At 34.8% G+C, this 25782-nt stretch overlaps 2 protein-coding genes across 4 annotated transcripts; one reads left to right on the top strand and one right to left on the bottom strand.

Annotated features, from left to right (window-relative positions):
- Nucleotides 1–280: 280 nt before the first annotated feature.
- On the bottom strand, nucleotides 281–14102 carry LOC128208975 (uncharacterized). 2 transcript variants are annotated; one of them, XM_052912750.1, is made up of 10 exons: nucleotides 14044–14102; nucleotides 12810–12968; nucleotides 11822–11900; nucleotides 10264–10363; nucleotides 9691–9927; nucleotides 6912–7034; nucleotides 4958–4996; nucleotides 3915–4013; nucleotides 2981–3088; nucleotides 281–787 (listed from the first exon to the last, which is right to left on the bottom strand). In XM_052912750.1, exons 2-10 carry the CDS (start codon nucleotides 12910–12912, stop codon nucleotides 764–766), a joined length of 912 nt encoding a protein of 303 aa, XP_052768710.1. In that variant the 5' UTR covers nucleotides 12913–12968; nucleotides 14044–14102; the 3' UTR covers nucleotides 281–763. The 2 variants fall into 2 exon arrangements, with proteins under 2 accessions (XP_052768710.1, XP_052768711.1); XM_052912751.1 differs by having other exon boundaries at nucleotides 13957–14086.
- LOC128208976 (uncharacterized) lies at nucleotides 14055–20630 on the top strand. 2 transcript variants are annotated; one of them, XM_052912753.1, is made up of 5 exons: nucleotides 14055–14186; nucleotides 14570–14928; nucleotides 16719–16743; nucleotides 17332–17430; nucleotides 17929–20630. In XM_052912753.1, exons 2-5 carry the CDS (start codon nucleotides 14599–14601, stop codon nucleotides 18150–18152), a joined length of 678 nt encoding a protein of 225 aa, XP_052768713.1. In that variant the 5' UTR covers nucleotides 14055–14186; nucleotides 14570–14598; the 3' UTR covers nucleotides 18153–20630. The 2 variants fall into 2 exon arrangements, with proteins under 2 accessions (XP_052768713.1, XP_052768712.1); XM_052912752.1 differs by having other exon boundaries at nucleotides 14098–14182.
- Nucleotides 20631–25782: the final 5152 nt, after the last annotated feature.

Here is a 25782-nt window from a genome sequence, read left to right as displayed (position 1 = left end):
CGGTTATGGGAAAGACACCTTTTACCTTTTTGTGGGGAAAAAGTTTGTTTTTTTCAGTTTTTGGGGAAAATTCTCAGAGTACTTTTTCAAACATTTTAGTTTTACAAATGTATATCAATTACGCGGTCAATATATCACTCAGAAACATCATTAAATGAATTGTGATATAAAAAAAATATTTTTTTTTTTTTTAAAAACGGGAATTTCAGAGGCTATTTTTTGGGATAAAAACAGGGTATGGCCTTTGGGGAAGTAGCAAGTAAGAAGGGTAAAAAGCCCCGAGTGTATACAATATTTATTTTTTAAAAATGTATGTGTGTTGAAAGACATTAAGAAATGGAATAAGAGAGAACACTGGAGCAAATAAATAAGCATATAACACTCAGGTGTAATTCTGCATACACCTTGGAAGTCACACAGCCAAAGTTTACAAATAACTAGTAGTTAAACTTTGCACAAAGAATGGGACTCTGTTCACAACACATAATTATAAATAGAGGTATATAATTATGTTTAAAATATTTTATAAAAATATCCAATCATCATGAAACGTTTGAAAAGACTTGTTACACTGGCTCAACCAATTTGTTGTACAAAACACCACACAGATTAATAATACAGTAAAACATTGATTATCACAAGACGATGAAGCTGCTGCCTGGTTCCCCTCCCAGGAGACCTGATGTCCGGCAAGTGTCTACATGGAGTTTTCAACACGAACCATCATTACAGGCCCTCTCTGGCGCTGGACAACACTGGCAAGCTACTTCTGAGAACTCTGGATTTTCTGAAAAATATCAAATATTGGTAAAAAATCTGAATGTTTTTATGTCCCTTCTGAAAGAGGCATAAGGTAGTGGACCAGGGGATGCAGATTTGCCCTCAATTGTCTATCTCGATAAGTAGGCAGTGGAATGTTAAGCAGCCCGTAAAGATGTGGCCTGGGCCCGAATATCACGAAAATACTTGTCAAAACTTGATCTAAGTCTCCACTCATTAGTTATAAAAACTCCTATATCTTTCAACACCTTTTAAAAGCGCATCCTGTCATAGAATATGTTGATTAATGTCTTTGGTCAAGTTTCCAAGGAAAACGTAATACACTTCAGCCAAAATGGTATTTGAGTACAATTCATTGTGTTTTAACAATGTATCGAGTAGATTTTATGCTCTAAAATAAGTTTTCTTTGAAATATTGACTGGATCTTTTGTTAAAGGGACTGTATCACAGATTGGCACCAAAAAAAGTTTTTTTCTGTAACGAATCTCCGGACAATTATCTAATAGAATGTGTTACGCTTTGATATCATAATTGTAAAAAAAAGTACCAAAATGTAAAAAAAAAATTGTGTCGGACACCGGGTTCGAACCCGCGTCGCCAAAATTGCAGTTCAGCGTCTTACTTACTGAGCTACAAAGACTTATTCAAATCGGGTGACATAATTAAGCTATACACCTACCTCGGTAATATCACATGATAACACCGACTAGCCAATCACGCATAAGAAATGAATTCTACCTGGTAGACATACCCAGTAATCTTTTTTAATGGAAAAATACGAAATAACTGCTAAACTTAAATAAATTGTTAACTGTGTGGTACTTAAGTTAGTAAGTTTCAATGCATTGTACACATCGATGCCGAGTTTATGTCAGTTTTCGACAATTTTCTTTTTTTCGCTATTTTATCATACGTGAGACGACGTTTTAAAAAAATATGAAAACATGCATAATTTGGATTCATACTTTGCTTTTATTTGGAAAGTATTTTAGTGATATTGGGGCCGGGAGTTTTAAGTGAGTTATTGCTGAGATATGGCCCCTAGAAATAGCCCACAGAGCATGCAATATTGGGTCGTGTGAATTTCCAAATAAAATGTATACATCAGCCAGTCATTACACTTGAACATGAATATTCAGCAGCATGTAAAGTTGTGCACCTCGGGTTTTGTCTGCTGCTTCACACAATAAATGCAGAGTTATGGCTCTTGAGTTGACTTACGTTAAAAGAATTAGCCTCTAGAGCATTCAATCTTGTGTCACACTGTCTCCAAAAGTGTACGAGTTAGAGTCACAAAACTTAGAGAGCGGCATATGATATGAACCTGTTTGGACTGTGGCTGCCTTCAGTTGGAGTAGAGTTATGGCCCTTGACTTAGTTAAAAAAATATTTTAACTCATGTTTAACAGCGTCTTAAGTTGTGTACCTGGGATTTTATGTGTGGCTCCACCAAGTAATTGCTGAGTTATGGCCCTTGGCTTAGATAAAACAGAGCATGCAATCTTGTGTCATGTGAATCTCCAAATATACATCAGCCAGTCACAATGTTAAGCAGCATGTGAAGTTGTGCGCCTGGGGTTTTGTGCTGCTTCACGCAATAAGTGCAGAGTAATATCTTGTGTCATGCTTACCGGGTATCTCAATAAGTAGGTAAAGCAGTGAAGTGACACTTAAGTGAAATGATAAACAGCATGTGCAGTTGTGCATCATCATTTTTTGTGGCTGTGATGCAGAGTTATGGCCCTTGAATTAATTGAAACAAGGCAAATGGAGCATAGAATTTTAGTGTTGAACTCAAAGTCATAAATCCTTACAATGAATGTGAAATTCCTTAAAACCACTACAATTCTGGGGCGGTATTCATAAAAGTTTTAAGTCATTTCCTAACTATAGTCAATTTCTTAAAATTTTCATAGTCAAATTAACAGAAGGGTTTAAGCGTTTTTTACATCAGAGTATGGTGTTTTTCAAGGTCAATGAAAATATTGAATTTTGGAAATTCTTTTTTTTTTATATAACTAAAGAGATACTAAAATCAAGAAAGCCACTTAAGTTAAGAAATGGTCTCCTGGTGTTTACAACCCTTGTTGCCAAAATAGTTATTGATATCTATTTGGTGAAATAAAGAGCTTGAAAAAAACTATGATATTGAATGCGCTCATGTAAGAAGCAGCTCTACATTTAGTATATCGGCAGTACCTGTAGTTCAGTAACTATCATATCGACACTGGGTCGGTCTGTGTTGGTCTTGCTTGGGTACAGAAACGCTGCATTACCCTCTTGATCTAGGATGAAATCTCCTCCCATCTGGAAAGAAAAGGGGTTTATATTGTTATATTAGATGCATGTAGTTTTAAACTTCTGTGAGAATTCGTGTTTTGTACAAAAACTTTATGGCTTTCAGAATTTTTTCAGCTACCTTAAAAAGGGATAAATTTAAATGATGAACAACTACTGTTAAAAAAAATCATATTCAACTTTACTTGCCGATAAGATATTCAATGAAAAAGTTACAAAACCAATAACTGCATGTTGGCTGTATATAATTTTATACTAAAATATAAATTCACAATTGAACAATCTTTTTTATCACCTAATGAAAAGGTTTGTCCAATTATATCAGATCATGAATTTTGGTTTTGGATTGATTTTGTATCCCCAGAGGCCATATTCAATAAGCATCTTAGTAACAATTTTCAACTTAGTGAAAACTTGTCTTTTTTCTAATTTGAATATAAATAAAACGAACAATGTTTGTACACCAAAATATGAAAATAAGCAAGAAAATGGTCTAAACAATATATGCATATGAATTCATCTGATAAAAAGTAGCGGGTATTTAAAATAATCGATGTCAAAAATTACGAAATTCTCACTAAGTTGAAAATATTCACTAAGATGCTCATTGAATACGGCCCCTGAACTTAAACTCTTCAATGGTATTAATGGACATATTAAAAATCTCTCTCGAAAGGTAGTGAAAATTAGAAAATACAAATACTTTTAAGAATGGCAAATCCTTTGAATCAATGCAGTGAATAGTCTTTCTGTTCCAAGTCCTGCTGAATGCGCTTTAGTGTACCATAGAATGATATTTTTCAGCTTGTTTCTACTGGCTAATATATACACCCACCTGTTGAGTGTCATCATGGACGTTCTCGTACGGTTTGGGCAGTGGACGTCCGGCCACCATCGCCTCTGTGTAGTACACCAGCGAGTTCACACCCCAAACCTGTCGTGATACCAGGAATTATAATCAATACATACGCATGTACATTTATAACAAACAATAATTTAGGGGATAAACTACTTACATAATAATGCATCTATGGAAAATATTTATTACTGATTTATTACTGATAACAAGATTGTAACCATGTATTTAATAGCTGAAAATGCAAAAACTATTAAATGAGAAGTGAATGCTAAAAGATTTACTGTGATCTACAATCGTCTCATAAGGTACATATACTGTGTTTTCTGCACCTTTCTTTCAAATTAAACTCAGTATCCTTCATAAGAACTATTGTTTAAGAAATTTATTCATTCTTAAGTTTGTGGTATATTAAAACATTTGTATTAATTGTGTTAAATCTTATTTGGGAGTAAGAGTGCACCTTTATGATAACAGTTTAACATTCACACACTTTCCACCAGTATTATGATGACATGGGCTAATACAAAACCAGATAATAATGACAGATGACAGATCATTAAGGTACAACAAAACATCCTTGTAACAAACATATTACCAATCTCATTAAAATCACATCCCAATACACGGTTCACGACGTTACGCTTCGTTACGCTACACAACATAATGAAATGAAGTGAAGGTCACAATAATAATGAGGATTTTAATGAGATTGGTTTAAACTTTTTTTGTTTTATAACGACTGTGAAGAAAGTTATATTAACTTATACTATGTTACTCTCGTTGGCACAATGTTGCTTAAGAGTGTAGTCTTGTGTTGTGTGGGAAACTGGAGAACCCGGAGAAAACCCACTCTTCCCACTTGGCGACTACCAACCAAACTCACATGGGCCAAAGCCAGGAATCAAACCTGGGTCGCCTTGGTGAAAAGCAAGTGCGCTAACTGGAAAACCCGTTAATGAGATTGACATGTTCTAGTACATTCAGGTGCCGAGCAGGTTACAACTACCATAAATACTGACCTTGAATACTGATCTTTTCAAACCAAATGCATGATAGACCTGAAACACACAACGAGAATACGTTTCATAATTCAACAAACACTGAGCTTTGCATAACATATTTTAACAATATTCTTGTTTCAAAAAACAATAAATTTATAAGTAAGTTTCTACTTGAAAGTGAAAGTATTTGATTATATTGAAAGTAGTTTATTAAATCATTAAAGTATTCATTTCGACAACCTATTTCAATTGATCAGTTTATGGGAAACGTTTTATTTATTCATCAAAATCGGAAAATAGACGTCATTATGGTACCATATAAAGAAGATTAGTGACCCAATATGGAATAAAGGGATCACCATGTGACCAGTCCAGGACCAATGGCAATGCGCCATTCATGCTTGATACAAGCAAATTCGTTGAATTGATATCCCCCGCCTGATTGGGCTAAGTCAAGGAATGGAAATCAATTGTTGATGAAATATATATATATATTTGAGTTTGAGTTTGATTGCAACTGTTTGAAATAAAAAAAAAATGTAACATTTAGAATTGACCAAGAAACCTAGTTTATGACTCCATGTTACCCAGTTCCAAACTAATCTAAGATTTCATCAAGACGAAAATTCTGATCAAGTTTCATGAAGATTGGTCCAGATATATTGCAAACAATATAGCCTCTAGAGTGTCCACAAGTTTTTTTTAAGATTTGACTCAGTGACCTCATTTTTGACCCCACATGACCTACTAGTTTCAAACTATTCCAAAATTTCATCGAGGCATTCTGATTAAGTTTCATGGAAATAAGAGCAGATGTATTGCCTCTAGAGTGTTCCCAAGATTTCTGTAAGATATGACCTAGTGACCTAGTTTTGGACCCATATGACCCACTTTTAAAACGCAGTCGAAATTAAACCCAAGAGAACATTCTGACCATGTTTGTACTTTATCAGACCAATCACCACCATAAAATAGTTTCGGACAAGATTTTTGAAAGATTTGACATAGTGACCTAATTTCTTATCACATGTGATCCAGTTTAAAACATGTCCAAGAGTTCATCAAGGAAACATTCTGATCAAGTTTCATGAATATAAGACCATACATATTGCCTCTAATGTGTTTCAAAGATTTTTCTAAGATTTGATCCAGTGACCTAATTTTTGACCCCATGTGCCCCACTTTTACAATCGGTCCATATTTCATCAAGGGGTACATCATGACCAAGTTTGAACATAATCCAATTAATCATTTCCATTCCGGACCAAAATTTTCTAAGTTTTGACCTTGTGACCTAATTTTCGATCATATGTGACCCAGTTTTTAATAAGTCCAAGATTTCATCAAGGAAATCATACTGATTAAGTTTTATGAATATTTGACCATGTAGAATGCCTCTAGTATGTTCCAATGATTTTTCTAAAATTTGACCTACTGACCTAGTTTTTGACCCCATATGACCCATTTTTGAAGTGGTCCATATTTCATCAAGGGGAACATCATGACCAATTTTGAACATAACTTGACCAATCATTACCATGATATGGTTCTGGACAAGATTTTTCTAAGATTTGACCTAGTGACCTAATTTTTGATCATATGTGACCCAGTTTTATTTAAGACCAAGAGTTCATCAAGGAAAACATTCTGATAAAGTTTCATGAATATTTGACCATGTATAATGCCTCTAGTATGTTCCAAAGATTTTTCTAAGATTTGACCTACTGACCTAGTTTTTGACCCCATGTGACTCACTTTTAAGAGTGGTCGAGATATGATCAAGGGGAACATTCTGACCAAGTTTGAACATTTTCTGATCAATGCCTACCAAGATATGGTACCGGACGGACAGAAGGACGAACGGACGGAAGGATGGAAGGACAGAAGGACGGACGTAATAATGGACGGACAACGCCAAAACAATATCCCCCTCCCGAAATCTTCGATTCGGCGGGGGATAATTACTTCATACCTTTCTCTCCGAGTCGAGCAACATGGGGAATGGACAGGCTGTATCTTCCAACCACTTTTTGGCACCCTCTTGCAGACCAAATGACACAACAATCACACAACCACCGCTTGACGTAACCTCATCCTGCAGAAATAGGATGCCAAATTTTGTTGATTAATACTTTTGCTGGTAATGTTTGTATCTTGTCGTTGAGTACTTGAATTAATGTTTATATATCAGTTTATAGGTTATTTTTTTTAACTTTATTCTTCATTGTTTTCAAGTTTATGCTGGATCTAATGATGCGTATATTATTTACTTTGTAATTACCGGTATTGATAAATGGGACAATTTTGAGCCTATGGTCATACAAACTAGTTTTGCCCCCAGTAGACTGGTGTTCCAGTGAACAAGTGTTTCATTGACCAATCGAAGGCAGTAATCCCATCTTTTATCGATAAAGATACATTTGTATTTAAATGAGGGTGTGGTCTATTTGTAGTGTTTGTATTTGTGCAGGCTTTTAAGCGCCCAAAAACAAAAAAAAAGTAAAAAGTAGGGGAAAATAGGGATATTAAGAGCAAAAAGTAGGGGGTAGTAGGGCTCTTTACCTACCATTTTAGATGCAAATAAATGACTACTAAACCTATATAGTAGTTGTGATGTACATGTTGTGATCTTTGCTTAAAAACCAGTGCTTCAAGAGGGATTCAGCCACAAGATGAGGAAATGAACCTGGAAATGGTGTCTCTGACTTGTCAACATGCACCACTCATTCCCATCGTAGAACCCCTCTTGCAGCACTGGAGACCTACTGCATCAAACTAATCCTTGAAAATACTAGAAATAGCTTCTTAGACTTAAGACTTAGATTATCACAATCAATTCATTTAGTTTAAATTTTTCTATTATATCTTGAATTATTTTTACAAACAAGAGCTGTCACAGAGACAGCGTGCTCGACGACTCTGCCGCTTTTCGGTGTATGGATTAAAAAGTTTTGGCGTAACATGCATGGATTACTGTTAGATTAGATTTCAATGCAATACATGATGTGCTGAGATAACGGCATAAATTGAATTGGAAAATATTTGAGGTGGTACGCAAACTTTAACATAAATTTTAAGTCGAAAAAGGGGCATAATACTGTCAAAATGATTGATACAGTGACCTCCTCCTTTATACAGGTTGGTGGCATGATGGTGAACAGGCGTGCCAAGTTTCAAAGCAAGCTATCAACGGACTTTGAAAATAGTTGAGGTGGCATGCAAACTTTAACGTAAATTTTAAGTAGAAAAAGGGGCATAATTTTGTCAAAATGCTTGATAGACTTACCTCCTCCTGTGTACAGGTTGGAGGCAAGATGGTGAACAAGTGTGCAAAGTTTCAAAGCCATATGTCAATGGACTTTGAAAATATTTGAGGTGGTACACAAACTTTAACATAAGTGGTTACGCCGACGCTGACGCCGACACTCGGGTGACTAGAATAGCTCTCCTTATTCTTCGAATATGCGAGCTAAAAAGTAAGAATAGTTGGGCTTTTTCAAGAAAAAGTAGGGAAAAGAAGTAGCCTAACAAAAAAGTAGGGAAAAGTAGGAAAAGTAGGGAAAAGTAGGGCCCGCTTGAAAGCCTGTTTATGTATATGGTTTATATTTGAATAATTGACTACTGGGCCTGTCCCTGTAGGTTTCATTGTGTTATTTAGATGGGGATTGAGCATTTAGGCTGTCTGTTAACCAGAATCAAGAGCTAAATGAAAATGTATATCATGCCACGTAATGGAACAGCAACATAAATTATAATATTAATGTATTAATAACATATACTGTTTACATCTTAAAAATGATTTTATTCAAATTTAGAAAAAAACAGTGATTTTTTTTAATCACCGGGCCCCGATTTCTTGACATTTTTTAAGCTTAACATTAACAGGCTTAAGTAGCTTATTTCAATTTGCAAAAAATATATATTTCAAATTGATTTTAATAAATGAAAAATAATGGATTATTATAATTATCATAAATAAAATTCATATTCAAGGTCTAAAATCTCTTACTGAAGTAAATATAATGCAAATTATGGATAAAAAAAATTAATGAGATTATCAATTTTATCAATTTGACATAATTTGGATTCTGATTATTGATAGCTGAAATTCTATTTGTAATTTGAAATTCAATGTATCATTCCTTTCAGACAATATTAACCTCATTGTACACTTTGTTTTCATATAAGTATTTACTATGTGCCTACATAAAGCCTTGTTATACTTAACACTTATAATATTCTCATGTTTGTAAACTCTGTTTGCATTGATTGATTGTATACATGAATAAACTTTGAAACTTTGGTTATGGCCCCTGAATCATAAAAGCTGCACTCTCAGATTTTGACTGTTTTGACAAAAAAAATTAATATTTGTCTTGGAATGAGCCAATTTTTCATAAATGTCTAGAAACCAGTAATATAAGAAGGCTGACTCAAGGTTAGATTGCAGTTTTTCAGATATACTTTTGAAAAATGATGTATAGATAAAAGCGTTACTAACGCTTTAAAGAATTTTTTTCGGCTGTTTTTTAACGAATTTAGGTATGTATTAGTTATTTTACATGACTGAAATGAAAGCATTGATGCAAAAATAAGCTGATTCTGAAATGATATTTTAAAAAAATAATGTAAAAACTGTTAATCTGTTAGAGTGCAGCTTTAAAACAAAAAATAAAAACCCAGATTTTTGCATTTATTTTGGAGTGTTGCAGACCTCAGCTTGTATAAGTCCAGAGTGAGAGGTCTTTTACCTGGCGTGCTATGACATCCTGGATATGGTTACGTCAGGGAAGTCAGGCGAAATGTCTCAAGAGAATCAGTACCGGACTGGTTCCCTTCCCAACATACTCCTGTAGACTGGTTGCCTCCCCAGAACGGGCATCTACCAGGGGAAAATTGAGTGGACCAGTCTCCCCAACCTGGACTGTGTCCTCTGTTTTACCCTCCAGAGACTTGTCTACACCCTGGAGAAATGTGTCCCAGTCTTGCTGTAATCATAACATGTGTTTGTCAGATATTCTTTAAGATAAAGAAGAATTCAGTTGTTTTTTTCAGACAGTCTTTAAAAGTACCTTTAAAAACAGCTATTGCAACAACAAAAATAATAGTTTGGACTAAAAACCATTTTGATTGGTCAACAGTAATTATTGAATAAATATTGACCAATCAATTAACATTTCGACTAACTTTGATAAAAGCAAAAAATAATTCAGTTTTATACAATTGCCTGCACATGTCCTTATAAAAAATCAAAACTTCAATTTAACCAATAACACTAGCAGTTTTACTAACAGTAAGTCTGCATGAAAGCCTGTATTTAGTACCTCAACATCTAGCAGGTCGGAGCTTGCCTCCCTGAGATCTCGGTCACGGGAAAACCTGTGGATCTTCCTTTCAAGCCCCTCCTTTGTGCTAACATGTAACCTATGAAAACAAAGACATTAAATAATAATTATACAATGTATGCAATATATCTAAAACAAACAACATGTATGTACATGTTACTAACTTTTAAGTATGAAAAAGTACTGAAAAAAGGTAGGGATATGTCATAAGAGGTATAATAACTTTGTACCATGTTTGAGAGTTTTCCTTGCTTAGTACCATGTTTGAGAGTGTTTTCTTTGCTCTGTATCATGTTTGAGGGTGTTTTCTTTGCTCTGTACCATGTTTGAAAGTGTTTTCGTTGCTCTGTACCATGTTTGAGAGTGTTTTCTTTGCTCTGTACCGTGTTTGAGAGTGTTTTCCTTGCTTTGTACCATGTTTGAGAGTGTTTTCTTTACTCTGTACCATGTTTGAGAGTGTTTTCCTTGCTCTGAACCATGTTTGAGAATGTTTTTCTTGCTTTGCAAATGTCCGAGAGTGTTTTCTTTGCTCTGTAACATGTTTGAGACTGTTTTCTTTGCTTGCGCCATATTTAAGAGTGTTTTCTTTGCTCTGTGCCATGTTTGTGAGTGTTTTCTTTGCTCGGTGCTATGTTTGAAAGTATTTTCTTAGTTTTGCATTATGTTTAAGAGTGTTTTATTTGCTCTGTACCATGTTTGAAAGTGTTTGCTGTTTTTTGTACCATTTTTGAGAGTGTTTTCTTAGGTTTGTACCATGTTTGAGTGTGTTTTCTTTGCTCTGTACCATGTTTGAAAGTGTTTTCTTTATTTTGTGCAATGTTTGAGAGTGTTTTCTTTGCTTTATACCATGTTTGAAAGTGTTTGCTGTTTTTTGTACCATTTTTGAAAGTGTTTTCTTAGGTTTGTACCATGTTTGAGTGTGTTTTCTTTGCTTTCTATCATGTTTGATATTGTTTTTTACCATGTTTGAGAATTTTTTCTTTGTTCCTATAAACATCATCTCCCTAAGTGGAATGGTAACATGTAAATTAGGTGTGAGTGTTCTATAACTATGTTTTGAAAAAATACAACACTATTCACTTATATTGCATGCTATTTATTGAATGCTAGCCTTGACAAATTATACAAAACAGATACATCACCCGCAACCTTTGTGCTTGAAATTATAATTGAATAACTCTGAATATAGGTACTGTAACTTTTACTTTCATGAAAGGCTCATATTTTTGAAAAAAGCACTTTTTGATATGACGAAATAAAGTGTCGCAAATCATAAGGAGTGTTTAAACTAAGATACCAATCAAAAGCTGGAGCGCTTTAGCAAATGTTGATATTTGCTGCAATATTGTCTTTCAAGACAACAACTTTTATAAGCGTTAATAACGCTACCGTACTGCAAAAAATAAATGCTACTCACTGACATTTCATTTCTTTGCATTACCAGGAAGACTAATTTTTGGTCCAAAAACATGAGCGAGTCCCTTTCAATTGACATTAAAAATCATCTGAAAATTTTGAAGTATAAAATACATATTACCTGTTATAGCACTTCTCATAGGCAAAAGACATTCCAAACAACTTTCCTATCTTCCCATTGATAAACTCCTCCTTCGATTCTGAAAGGAAATGGCATCAAGTGCTAATCAAGATTACTTAAAGACTCATTTAAGGTTTTCTTTAACTACCAAAATACACCTTAGAGTTCAGACACTCTTAGAATTTGGACACTCATGATCATTTTCAAAAATCATTTATTTTGAGTACCTAATTTTTGGACACCACACTCATATTTGTAGATAGTCAAACTTGATTTAGACGAGCGTCAGACTTTGAGATATTTTTGCATTGCCAAAATCTCCGAGGCCGTCCAAAATAGATACAATGCCAATGAGCTAGAGATCTAAGCCAATCTGTAGAATTCCAACATCTTTCACAGTTAAACAAGTTTCACAGACGACAATTATTGATCTTTTATCTTTACAATGTAGAGGGAACAACCATTATCAATAAATAAAGAAATAGAGATAATTTTAGTAAAAAATGTAATCAGGTTTTAACCATGATTGAGTTGAATAGCAAACACAAAAGCAAACCCCACAAACAAAATATCCTTAAAAAGATAAATAGTATGGATCGATAATTATTATTATTAAAATGTACTGAACTAAATTAAGCTTTATGAGAAATAACCATTATCAAGTATCTTATCTTTTATCTAAAACAAGGTAACAATTGTAAGAGAATATAAAGTATTGAATGCAATTTTGGCCACATTTGAGGATGTATTATGGTTGTTAGGCTGGCCATACTTGTAGATCAGAATCCAACGTAATATAATATGCCCAGTGCCAATGAAATCATTTTTCCTTACAGCCATAATTTCCTTGGGAGGGTACCTTAAGTAGTGTTTTAAAAAGACTCTGCGCAGCAAAAGGAGGGCTGAAAATTATTTAACACAGTAATGCTTTACTTCATTTATTTTTTACTAGAAGATTAAACTGCTAAAAATGGTTGAAAATATTTACCCTGCACTGAGTCTCGACCATACTGAAGCAGATCTTCTAGTGTTTCTGTGAGCTGTCGGACAGCCAATGTCATCTCTCCAACCTCCTCCTCCTCTCCTGACATTGTGAGTGGTTTCTACACACTTCACAAGGAAAAAGATTGTTTGGGGGATCACATGCCTGAAAAATAAAACAAGTAAAAAATGTACTTCTATGCAATAGGTGCTGACCCTACGTTTTATAGTCCATTGGTTCCTGTGTCCATATAAACAGCTGCCTCAGAGTCTTTGACGATTTTCGTTTTAGCGACTCTACACATCCATATCCCACTTATTGTTTTCCTAGAGTAGCCAAAAATAACGGATCCCAGCAATAAGTAATGTATATTGAACAGAAAAATAACAGGCACCTGCTAGATAGTTAAAAAAATGGCAATACTGTTGACAGATCGATCTGAATTTGTGTTTCATGAAACACTTAAGTGAAATTAAAGAAAGGTATTGGTTAAAAATAATTTGTGTGTAACTTTTGTGTTTTTATTTAACAATGCAGTGTTAAAGCTGCACTCTCACAGATATACCATTTTTACAACTGTTTTATTTTTTGTCATGGAAAGAGCAAATTTTTCCGTAAATTTCTGCAAACCAATGATTTAAGATTGCTGACAAAAAATCAGATCATAGATTTTCATCTTTCCGGTCGAAAATTCATGTTTTATGGCTTAAACCGTTACTAACGGTTTAAGAAAAATGCATAATACATCAATTTTGAAATAATATTTAAAAATCTGCGATCAAATTTTCTGTTAGCAGTGTTATATAGCTCGTTTCCTTGGATTTTCGCAAAAATTGGCTCGTACCAAGACATTAAATAAAAAGTTGTCTAAACGTTAAAATCTGTGCGAGTAAAACTTTAAATACTGTGGAGTTAGAGTTGAAGAATATATATATTTTACATTGGTATGAATCGGTCGACTTATGGCGTTAAGGGAACAACATGAATATCCAAATGTTAAAAAAGTTCCGCATAATTGTGGCTAATTGGTTTCTTTGCATATAATGAACAGATGCATGCATCTTAATGAAAATGAAATGGGCGTGGAAACCATGAAAAACAGTAAATGGAAGACAATTTTTTATTGATTTAAAATCGTAAAAAGAACACCTACTGCGCGAAACGGTACAAGTAACCTTATTCAAATTAAATCTAAACTCAAACACGAATGACACTGTCGAAAAAGTAAAAAAAAAGACACCTGAAAGAAAGGTCCAAACAAAATTCTCAATTCTCAGGTGACACATTCCGGAAGTGAAAAAGTAACAACCACACCGTAAAGAGGAACTTCATCTACATTATATTTATCTCCAATTTCTGCTGCGAACGGACTGAATAAAGTTGGTGAATACATTAAATACATGTTTTTACAACATTGATCTTTGATGTATTTAAGTATTGATGTGTGCCATCATATACGATGCAACAAAATGCTTGGGTATTTGGAGTTCGTGTCAATGATCCTACCTATGCTCAATAATTTTTTTTATCACGGACCTTTATGGTTTTACGTCCATGCCCAATAAATGAAACAGTTAATCATTGTTGTTTAGCCAAATGCTTAAAGTAAACCCCTTTGGACTGCTGCTACAGCCTACAGACAGGGCCCCATGGTCTTGGTTTCAATCAGACAGAACTCCAACTTTTTTGTACATGTATGTACAGTAATCAGAAGTGCAACAATTGTTATTAAATAATAAAAGTCTATACTGTTTCTCCCATTTCAGAATGTAAACCCCTTCAGATCCTGATAACAATGGAGATGCGCAATATGTTGTGGAAAATGGGCTCACTAGGAAAGCAAAATTTAGCCATGTTGAATACAAATTGTCTGTCACTGAACAGATCATTGAGTCAATGCACCTGCCTATGGATAAGATGGACAAACAGAAACTTAAATACATTTTGCAAAGGCAACAATATATATTTACGTTTACATTTACGCCCTATGACGACTACATCAAGAAGAATTTTGAGTGTATTTTCAATACCAAAAAAGATGTTTGCAACCTCCAGTAAACTTAGGAACTTTGGGGTTGATCAACATGAAGATGAGTATGAGGCACCAGTATCTGACAGAGGGATGGTGGGTTTTTTAAGTTTTTTTCAAAACAAGCATTTACAAAATTGAATGTTTTACACGCAAGGGCAGTAATGTCAGGTGCGTCCATGCTTCCCGGTTCATTGTTTTGAGTGGAAAACGTCCTCGATTCGGTGAGTATTGCCACTGTTTTCTATACGTTTCAACGATAATTTTAAGAAACGACCTTGTGCACCGAATGAAGAGCAATTGCTAGTTTACGAAGACGCTTGTTTTAGATCAAAATAATGTCTGTATTAAAATATCTCGTGAAAACAATGCACGTTCTTACTAGGCTTCCCGACTCACTCAATGCATTTTTTGCTTCAAAACAACTATTTAATACCGTTCTCTTGCGTACAAACCCCACTCGATGCTTTGTTTTGGACAATAAAAGTATTGCTATTGTTTTCTGAATACAGACAGCGAAATTTGGAGTTAAATCGGCTCATTTACGAAAATGCTTGCTGGTTCATTCTGTACATTTTTAGAACCTAGGTTCATCCTAAATCTGGAAGATTATGGCACGCTGTATTTACCCGAATTACCGTACGTTTTTTGTTGTTTTTTCACAAAAAAATAATTTTGTTAAATATTCAAATAAATAAGAGGGTGTACAGATATATAATTTATATTTTAAGGGAATAAACGATGAAAGGTAAGAAGAGATCAAACCTGAGTCTAAATAGACAAAAAACAAGACGCTTAAATGTAGTCTATATAAAAGACATAATAATTGAACTCTGCATACTTGATGGTAAAAAATGAACCTAGGTTCTAAAAATGTACAGAATGAACCAGCAAGCATTTTTGTAAATGAGCCGATTTAACTCTAAAATTGGCTGTCTGCATTCGGAAAACAATAGCAATACTTTTATTGTCCAAAACAAAGCATCGGGTGGGGTTTGTACGCAAGAGAACGGTATTAAATAGTTGTTTTGAAGCAAAAAATGCATTGAATGAGTCGGGAAGCCTAGTAAGAACGTGCATTGTTTTCACGAGATATTTTGATACAGACATTATTTTGATCTAAAACAAGCGTCTTCGTAAACTAGCAATTACTCTTCATTCACTGCACAAGGTCGTTTCTAAAAATTATTGTTGAAACATATAGAAAACAGTGGCAATACTCACCGAATCGAGGACGTTTTCCACTCAAAACAATGAACCGGGAAGCATGGACGCACCTGACATTACTGCCCTTGACACATGTATGATGAATTTGAATTCTAGATTTTTGTTTTTGAAATGCTATGTTGAGCCCACAGATGTCACAACCATTAAACAGTTCTAATTATGCCATAACATGTATCTGACGTATGATCCCAGAGTGTAACCTTGACCTTTGACCTACAGACATCGTTGACACGCCATAATATTCTCATGATGATCATTAGTGTCAACTTATTTTAAGTCTGCCAATGCATGGCCAAGTTCTGGCCTGGACAAGCCATAATACAAGGGATTTTGACCAATGACCTTTGACCTAGAGACATGAGTCATGCAATTGACACACCGTCTTGTCATAATGATAATTTCTACCAAGTCATTTCAATTTTTCAACAAGCCAAAATTGGACAGACGCATGCATACACAAACAAATGAACGCACATACACTGAACCGCCAGTGTGACAGCTATGTCAAGTTCATCGTGAGCGGGTTCGACACTAAATGGTACCAAAACTTGTTTCAGCTTGTTTTAACTACTTTTAATGTCATATATTTTTAATTGGTGTTTTAACAGTCTACTACAGATGCTTTCTGTATTGTAAATTTACTTCATTTTGTTTTTCAGAATTTGAGATACCATGTGGAAAATGGTAAGATCACTGATAAAAATCAAGAGATTTAACTCACAATAAATGGAATAAAATTTATTCCTCATAGTCACAGTTGAACAGCTTTAAATCATGAAGAAATTGACTCTCCTTCATTAATTTCGAGACTAATTCATGTTTTGTAAAATGCACTTTCATGATGAAAATAAAGTGTTGCAAACCATTATAGTGTTTAAACTAAGTTACTGACAGCTGGAAACTTTCTTCCAAATGTTGATATTATATTTGAATATTGTCTTTGATGTCCACCATAATAGTGTTAGTGACCATTTTCAACAAAAGGCCTTATGGTTAAATTTTCCCTCAGCTAATGTAAGAGTCCTTGTGGGAGAGTGGTTTTATTGTCAGTTTTCTAAAAAAAAAAATTGACTGTACCAGCGTGGGTTCACTTTGTACTAAAACCAAGTTGTTTATACTTTATTTGATTTTTTTCTGCAATTTTGGTATCAAAGGGTTAAATAGTTACAATAATAGAGTTTTCAGATGTATTTTTTTCAAAAAAATGGTCCAAAAACATGAGCGAGTCCTTTCAAGATTTTGTTAAGTACAATAAAATATACAAATTTGTAGGATACCTGTCGTGGATGCGGAACACATACATGGCGACTCTGGCTGGAATGACAGTGATGAATTTGGAGATCGCTTCCATCCCGCAGACAATCGGAGCAGGTACCCAATATTCCAAAAAAATCCAAATTTTATTCTCTAATTTCTGACATTTTAAATGCATTAGTCTAGAACTAGAACTCTAAAACTAGACCCTGATTGGCAGCATGTCAAGCCTGTTGAAAGAGCCTTTGACACAGACATAATGCTCCTACATGCAATTGCAATCTAGAACAACATGAGTTGAACAATACCTGGAAGGTATTCAAATCTTTGAGGTCTAACCTTGACATTTGGGGTAAACCTTTGACCTCTAAGTCTGACCTTGACCTTTGAGGTGCAGACTTGGGCTATATGCCACTTCATCATTGTAAACCTACATGGCAAGTTTTTTAAAAATCCTATTATGCATGGTCAAAATACAGCCCAGACCAGGATCATTTCAACCTTTCATTTCTAACCTAGGGGTTTGGGTGGGAGGAGGGAAAAGCAGTAGATTTTATCAACAACCAGTAGAGTTCACGAATTAATTAAACTTCTGGAAATCTTCTCTTTTTCTAGTTATCCTGCTGATTGGAGGCATGAATGTTACGGCGGGTACGTTCGGCTATCTATACGGTACCCACTCCCTCGTGAAGCGCGGCCACCTGTCAAAGACCATGTCCCGACTGTGCCAGTTGTTTGCCCTCCTTCATTTCGTTGCCTGGTACATCGCCTTCACAATGCTGTTTCCCGAGTTGGACAAGGTTGATCAGGAGTTAGACAAAATGGAAAAAGAACTCTGAACAGTGCTTTTGTAAATGGTCATATTCGGTGCAAAATGGAAGTAGGATTTCCATGTTAATGAGCAAAACTCTAATCTTTGTTACAGGGCTTTCGTTAAAGGAAGTTTTGAAGTATACAACTCACAAGAAATAGGTTAAAACTTCCAAATTTTGAAGAAAACTTCCAAAGTCAAAAGCTTGGAAGTTCAAAATATCGAAACCTGGTGTCAATATTACTTTAATGCTCACAAACAGTCTTGAAGTTAAATGAATTATTATGACATAAATCTGTGAAACTGGCTAGATATAATTATATCTTCAAATTATTTTATTTTTAACATACCAATACTGAAAAAAGAAGAAATTGTATTCGGGGAAACTTAAACTATAAAATTTCATTGAAAAACTTCTAATATTGATGGTCAGGAAGTTCATACTTCCAGTTTTAAATTCTTAAGGAAGCCCTCTTTGTTACTAGCCTTGATGAAAAGTTACTCAAAGGAACTCTGAATGGAATTGTTTTTCCAGGGAGGGATATGTTATGTCAAAGGTGGTGGTTTATTTATGACACTAGCTTTGATTAACAGAAATCCGGGGCCTTATTCAGGATAATACTACCGGGTAATCATTATCCTCTCTGGTTCCATGTAGTCTTTAGCCAACTAATTTTCACAACCCATCAATTCCAGTCTTAAATTTTAGTTAAACCTAAGATGGTTATTAAATACCATGATAAGTGTATTTTGTGATCAGTTAAAGAAAGTAGACATTTGATTAGGAAATAATGACGAAAATCCATGGAAATCAGTTAGATAAGACTGCTGACAAAAAATAGATCACAGATTTTTATATTTAATTTCAAAAATTGATGTTTTATGCATTTTTCTTAAACCTTTAGTAAAGGTTTAAGCCATAAAACATGCATTTTCCAATGGAATTTTTTTTTCAGCAACCTTATATCATTGGTTTGTAGATATCTACGCAAAAAATTGCCCTTTCCAAAACAAAAAATAACAAAAGTTATAATGTGTGTTCTGCACATTGTCTCATTGTGGTGAGCATTCGTCTAGAGTTTCATGAAATTTATGATTCAAACTTGTGTTCTTGAACTGTGCATTTAAGCTAGCTCATCTTAAATGTATGATGTACACGTCATTGCCATGTGATAAACATTTGATCCAAGTTTCATGAAAATCCAAAAATTTAGGAGACACGAAAGACGACAGAGAAAAACACAAAAAAACATCCATGCTTAGAATTATAAGGGACATGACTAGTGACGTAAATCATCTTCTTGAATGGTGTTTAACTAATGCTACATCAAAGTGATATCATCTTGCCCCCTCTACTTATGTCTTTCTTTAACTGTTTAAACATCCAGTCTTCATCTCAATTTTTCGAACATCTGTTAAACAATTAACATGTTATACGCTTGTATTCAGGAGACAACTGTTGAGAATAAATTTTACCAATTGATTGTTATAGTCTGATCAGGGATTTATTCAACTGTTCGACTTGTATGAAATTTTAATGGGTAATTATGTTGAACACGTATGACTTTTCTGATCAACACAATAAAAAGAAAAGCATTTGATTTGCGTAAATATAAAAAACAAGCTATATTTTGTCGCTTTTTGTAATGGGTAATTTGTGGCCACATAGCCATTTATAGAAAAACACTGATTTAGAAAAGCTAATATTTGTTTACAAAAGTTAGAGAAGTATTATTTCAGTATGGATTTAGCTACGTCTGGTTATGGCAAGACGTAGGCGACATTAATACTTTCAACGCACAATTTAAACTTCGCTTAATCGACTTTATGACTCAGGGGTGGCATGACACCGTTAATACATCTTCAAGATGCGATCTCTATAAACATGTTAAATCCTTACTCAATCCCAAAAAATATCTTTCCATAAACTTGTCACATAAATTTGTTCGTGCGCTTGTGCGATTTAGGTGTTCAAGTCACTGGTTAAATATCGAAGTTGGCTGGCATCTTAACATATAAGGAAATGACGGAATATGTGCGTCCTGCTTAATCAACGAGAAAGGCTTTTATTAGAAGATGAATTTCATGCGTTTTTCATATGCCGGAGGTTCTTTACTGTAAGAAATCAGTTTTTATATAGCTGGTACACGGGTCGATCTGACCTACATGCCTTTTACAGACTCCTACAGTCGGATATAGTGGCAATATTTATTTTTTACTTGTTAATTTGTATACAATTTGTATTAAGCAATGACACCACTGTATTGTAATTAATGATGTATATATAATAGTACCGGTATGTATTTTGGGTCGGAGGCTTTTATGTAATGAATAAAGTTGAGTGGAGTTACTAAACATATTGTATTTTTACATGAACCTATATTGTACCCCTTCAAGTATGCATTAGATTGTACATTGTATTGCATTTGTTCCAATTGAAATGTTGTGACATGGTTATTTTGTTATAAATTTAAAATATTCCTTGAAATAAAAGAAAAGTTAATGATGCTGATTCCTGTTTAAAACCTATAACCGGTATGCAGGGCTTCTATAAGTTTGAAAAACCTCAATCAGTCTATGCGCCCCCCCCCCCCCCCCCCCCCCCAAAAAAAAAACCCCACCCACACCTAAAAGTTTGGACACAGAGTGGTATACACATACAAAAATCATTATGATCTTATTTTTGTACACCTAAGATTGCATTCCAGTTGTCGGTTTTTAGAAGCCCTGCTGGAATCAGTGTACAATGTGCACTGAATATCCCTGAGCACACAAATATCACTCTTTTATTTAAATCAGCAATATACACAGGAACTTTGGTACGCTGTAATTTAAATGCATTATTATGTTCAACTCATTTGACTTAAATTAACAATAAAAAAAGTGTATTATTTGTGTATGGATAAAAAAGTTTAGCCTTTCAACATATTCAAATAGTCTCATGTGGTGTTTTTTCGAAACATTGAGGAGTTGCATTTAACAACACAGTGGTATAATATTTTTTTTTACAAACGGCGAACCCTTTTAACAAAAAGCAAACCTTTCATAAGAAGGCATCATTTTGCGAAGCTTATCAAAAAAGCAAAGAAAAGACACGGGGTTTAATTTTTTATGACTCTTTGTTTTTTATTTGGCTTGGTATCGGTTAAAATTCATTTTGAAAAGCTGGAGGCCTTTTACACTTCAAAAATGATGATTCATTAAACATTGACATTATATTTGTTTATATTTGTATTATATTTATTAATCTTATGAGTTATGGTTCTCATACAATGCACTTTCTCTCATTGTGCTTTAACATTGAATGAAGTTTTATAAATTCCATCCAGTTGGTTTAAAGTTATGGTCCAGACAAAAAAAGAAACAAAGGGAAATAATAATGTAATTAACTAAACAGAGTTATGGTTCTTACATACTGTACTTCCTATCATAATGTTCATTCATTGTATGAAGTTTTATTGAAGTCCAGTAGTTTTGCGTATATGCTCCAGAAAAGTAACAAAGAGAAATAGCTCTGTAATTAGCTGAAAAAGGAATTAGGGTTTCTGTACACTACACTTTCTCATTGTGCTCTATTATGTTTTTATTGAATTACATCTAGTAGTTTCAAAGCAATTCTCTGGACAAGGACAAATTGCGACGGAAGGACCGACAAACCAACCACAGGCTGACTCCAAAACAACAAAAAAATATTTGGCTGTAAAATGCTTGAACTACATTGTAAATGAAAAGATTTTATTAAACTTGGACTTTGGCCAGCTTTCTCATACACTACATTCACAATCAGAATAAATCTTCTCATCTTGCCTAAGATTGCTCAGTAGATACAATTGATAGTGCAAATACACAAAACTTTTTTGTTGATTTCCCAATGAAAATTTTAATCGATATACCACTAAACTTTAAATTATTTGAATAGCAGATTTAAAACATAATTTCGTTCAACATTTCAACCTTATACAATCACACAGCTCATGAATCAGGAAGGAAATTAAATCCGTGCTTGATTTAAACTTTTGGATTTTGAATGCTTTGAATATAATTATGTGATAAGTGTGGTTATATAAAGGGAAAACATCACGTATGCACCAAAGACTTTAATATTTCATTACCTGTTAGCCATCTTTTAAAAGCAAGCCATGGATAGTGATTGGGAGAGTGAGAGACAGTTTTCACTGAGGCTGTCCCGTGTGATGGGGGATATTGGGGTCAACAGCTGGATGATTGCCAGGAGGAGGAGAACATACCTGAGGATGGAGACTATGGCTACTATTAATTATTTGTTTAAAGATATTAAAAGCACTTCTTACATATTTGGCAGTCAGAGTGAGGCCACAACAACAACAGGAATGAAATCTGATACCGACGTATTGTTTTGTGACAATGATGAACATGTTGCCTTTGGCTTGAGTGAGTGGCAGAACGGAAAGCCAAACCTTCTGGTGTTAAAGAATGAGCTCACTCCTCCTCAGCATTGCTACTTGCAGAGACTAAGAGGTGATTTACCACTACCAGAAGTTCAAACGGTGGGTCCTGATGATGTGCTGGATGGAGAAGGGAGAGTTATACTGACTAATACAATGGTTAATGAACAAGATTTAATCCAGCAGTATTCTGACACAGGTGAAATATTTAGACAAGGTCTATCAACGACAAATGATAAAATGTATGACTATGTCTACGCATACCATTGTGACCAGCTACCACCAGAATGTAAGTTCATGTTCAACAGACCTCGCCCGGGACACTGGCCCCACCCTGACACTCTGGCAAGGGCCAGACAGACTGGAGTCTTCCTAGTGCCACAGGGCTACACTGAGAGCCCAGTTAGACAATCAGGCTGCAGATCTACAGCATTTATGGTTCCTTCCAAGCTAAGTAATTACCCATATTCAAAATGGCAGTGGAGATTTTCAACTTCATTGATGGAAAGGTGTTTAATGTTTGACTTTAACACAGTTCAAGTGAAAGTATATACCCTTACCAAGATATTGCGAAAAACATATTTCAAGCCTGTGTTTCAAAACAGATTCAGCACATTTCATATAAAAACTGCCATGATGTTTGCTATAGAAAATTATCCTACAGAAATATGGAGGGAAGACAACATTGTGAATTGTGTGTGTCTGCTTTTGAACACACTGAAAAGATGGTTAAAACGGAAAATTTGTCCCCACTTTACAATCTCTGGAGTTAATTTGTTTGTGGGAAAGTTACACAATTGGGAGCTTCCAAAATTATGCAGCATCATTTCCAATCTTGTTAACACAAAACTGCAGTGTCTACATTCTACTGACATGGATAATGTTGGCGTAAGATTGCTACAATGCTCAAATCACGAACATATTCCATGTCTGAATGTGAGCACAAGAATGCAGACCTGTACTGCTGTTCTACAGGAACTACTGTTTGTGGAAATGCGTTGGGTTATGAATTCAAATGTAACTGATAAGTCAGTAGATGAAATTGTAAACCACATGTTAATACTACAGAGTATGTCTGATTCCCACAGTGACCTTAAACAAGAAGTCGTTTCTCTGCTCATGCCATTTCTATGCAGTACCCTTGCCTCCATGCGGGCTTCAAAGTGCATCAACTTTGGTCAACCAATCACACAGGATATCTTCCACTGGTACCAGCTATCACTGGACTCTGACCTTATGTCGAGTAGATTAAAGTTAGCCTCAATGTTGTTCTGCAGAGGACAGTATGAGGAGGCTTCAGAAGTGCTGACATACTGTGAAGGACTGATGGGACCAGATGTGTGGCAGTGTTGTGCACATCGTGGACAGGTATATCTGGAACCAAATACAACTGAGTTCAGGGACAAACTGATCACCTTGTCAGCCACTGAAATAATACAGAAACACACAATAATGTGTATAACCTTCACAAAAGAAGAAATCAACTGCATCCCACAAATTCTGGCTTATGAAATACAACCTACTGACGATTGGAAGAGCAATGTAAGCGTTGACTGCATCCCATTCCTGTACTACCTACAACAACTCACATACAGGGAGCTACAACAGTCCACCAGAGAACAAACCGCACTAAATAACCTTCATGAGTACACAATGGAGGCGTCACAGGGTCACAGTGTAACAGGCTTTAATATGCTGGGCCACTGCTTTGAACTTCAGAACAGACTAGACCAGGCTTGGACGTTCTACAGCTTATCATTGGACATCGATGACAGAGACAGTGTCTCCATCCTGCATTTAGCCAGATTATTTCATTGGGTTTTTATGTAGTTGATATTCACATTGACAGAGCCTTGAACATGCTGGGACAATGCTGTGAACTTCAGAACAGGCTGGACAAGGATACTTAACCAGTTTATATGTAGGTGATATCCACATTGAAACATCCTTGAACAAACCGGGTCACAGCTATGATCTTCAGAACTGAAACTGGCTTAAATGTGCTACAGAATATCATTGGAAATCTATGACAGAGACAATGTATCCTGCATCCTGCATGCAAACAAGAATACATCATCAGTTTTTAGGTAGCTGTTATCCACATTGACACAACCTTGAACATGCTTGGTCACTGCTTAGAACTTCAGAACAAGCTAGACCTGGCTTGGATGTACTACAGCAGATCAATGGAAATCTATGACCCAGAAACTTCTTCCATCTGGCATGCAGCCATCAGTGTTCATATAAAAACAAAGATGCCACTTTTGGACATACTGTCTCATTTTCTTTTGAACTTGATATACAAGTGAGAAACTTTTGTTGGGCTGTTGTATGTTTTATTTTGTATATTAAGTGTCCAGGATAATTGCTTTTTAATTGTTATTGTCATTCAAGAACAACCTTATGTGTCGTTTTTAAATGAAGAAGCCTTATTGTTCATTCTCAACCATACATAAGATCACGAATAGATCATAAATCGGCATAAATTGATGTTCTTTAAAATGACTTTCATGTATAGCTTGTCAGTCAAGTATACAATGATCTTAAAGTATCGATTATCACTGTTTTGATATCTGTTTATTATTATGAGGCAACAAACCTTAAATAATTCTTTGAATAAAATTGAAAAAAAGAGAACAATTCCATATAGTGGACTCATTAAATCAATAAGCATAGAACATTCACTGATTTCAACAGAAACGCTACATAGAAGATTGTCAAACAAGGAATGGAAATCAATTGTTGATGAAATATATATATATATGAGTTTGAGTTTGATTGTAACTGTTTGAAATAAAAAAAATTGTATATGATGTAACATTTAGAATTGACCAAGAAACCTAGTTTATGACTTCATGTTACCCAGTTCCAAACTTATCTAAGATTTCATCAAGGCAAACATTCTGATTAAGTTTCATGAAGATTGGTCCAGATATATTGCAAAAAATATAGCATCTAGAGTGTCCACAAGTTTTTTTTTTAGGATTTGACTCAGTGACCTCATTTTTGAACCCAAATGACCTACTAGTTTCAAACTATTCCAAGATTCGCGTTTTGATTAAGTTTCATGGAAATTAGAGCAGATGTATTACCTCTAGTGTGTCCCAAGATTTCAGTAAGATATGACCTAGTGACCTAGTTTTGGACCCATATGACCCACTTTTAAAACACAGTCGAAATTTAACCCAAGAGAACATTCTGACCATGTTTGAACTTAATCAGACCAATCACCAC

This window comes from Mya arenaria, chromosome 11 (assembly GCF_026914265.1).
Source record: "Mya arenaria isolate MELC-2E11 chromosome 11, ASM2691426v1".
NCBI lineage: Eukaryota > Metazoa > Mollusca > Bivalvia > Myida > Myidae > Mya > Mya arenaria.
The sequence above is the reverse complement of the archived record's forward strand: the minus strand, read 5'-3'. Positions and strand labels throughout refer to the sequence as shown.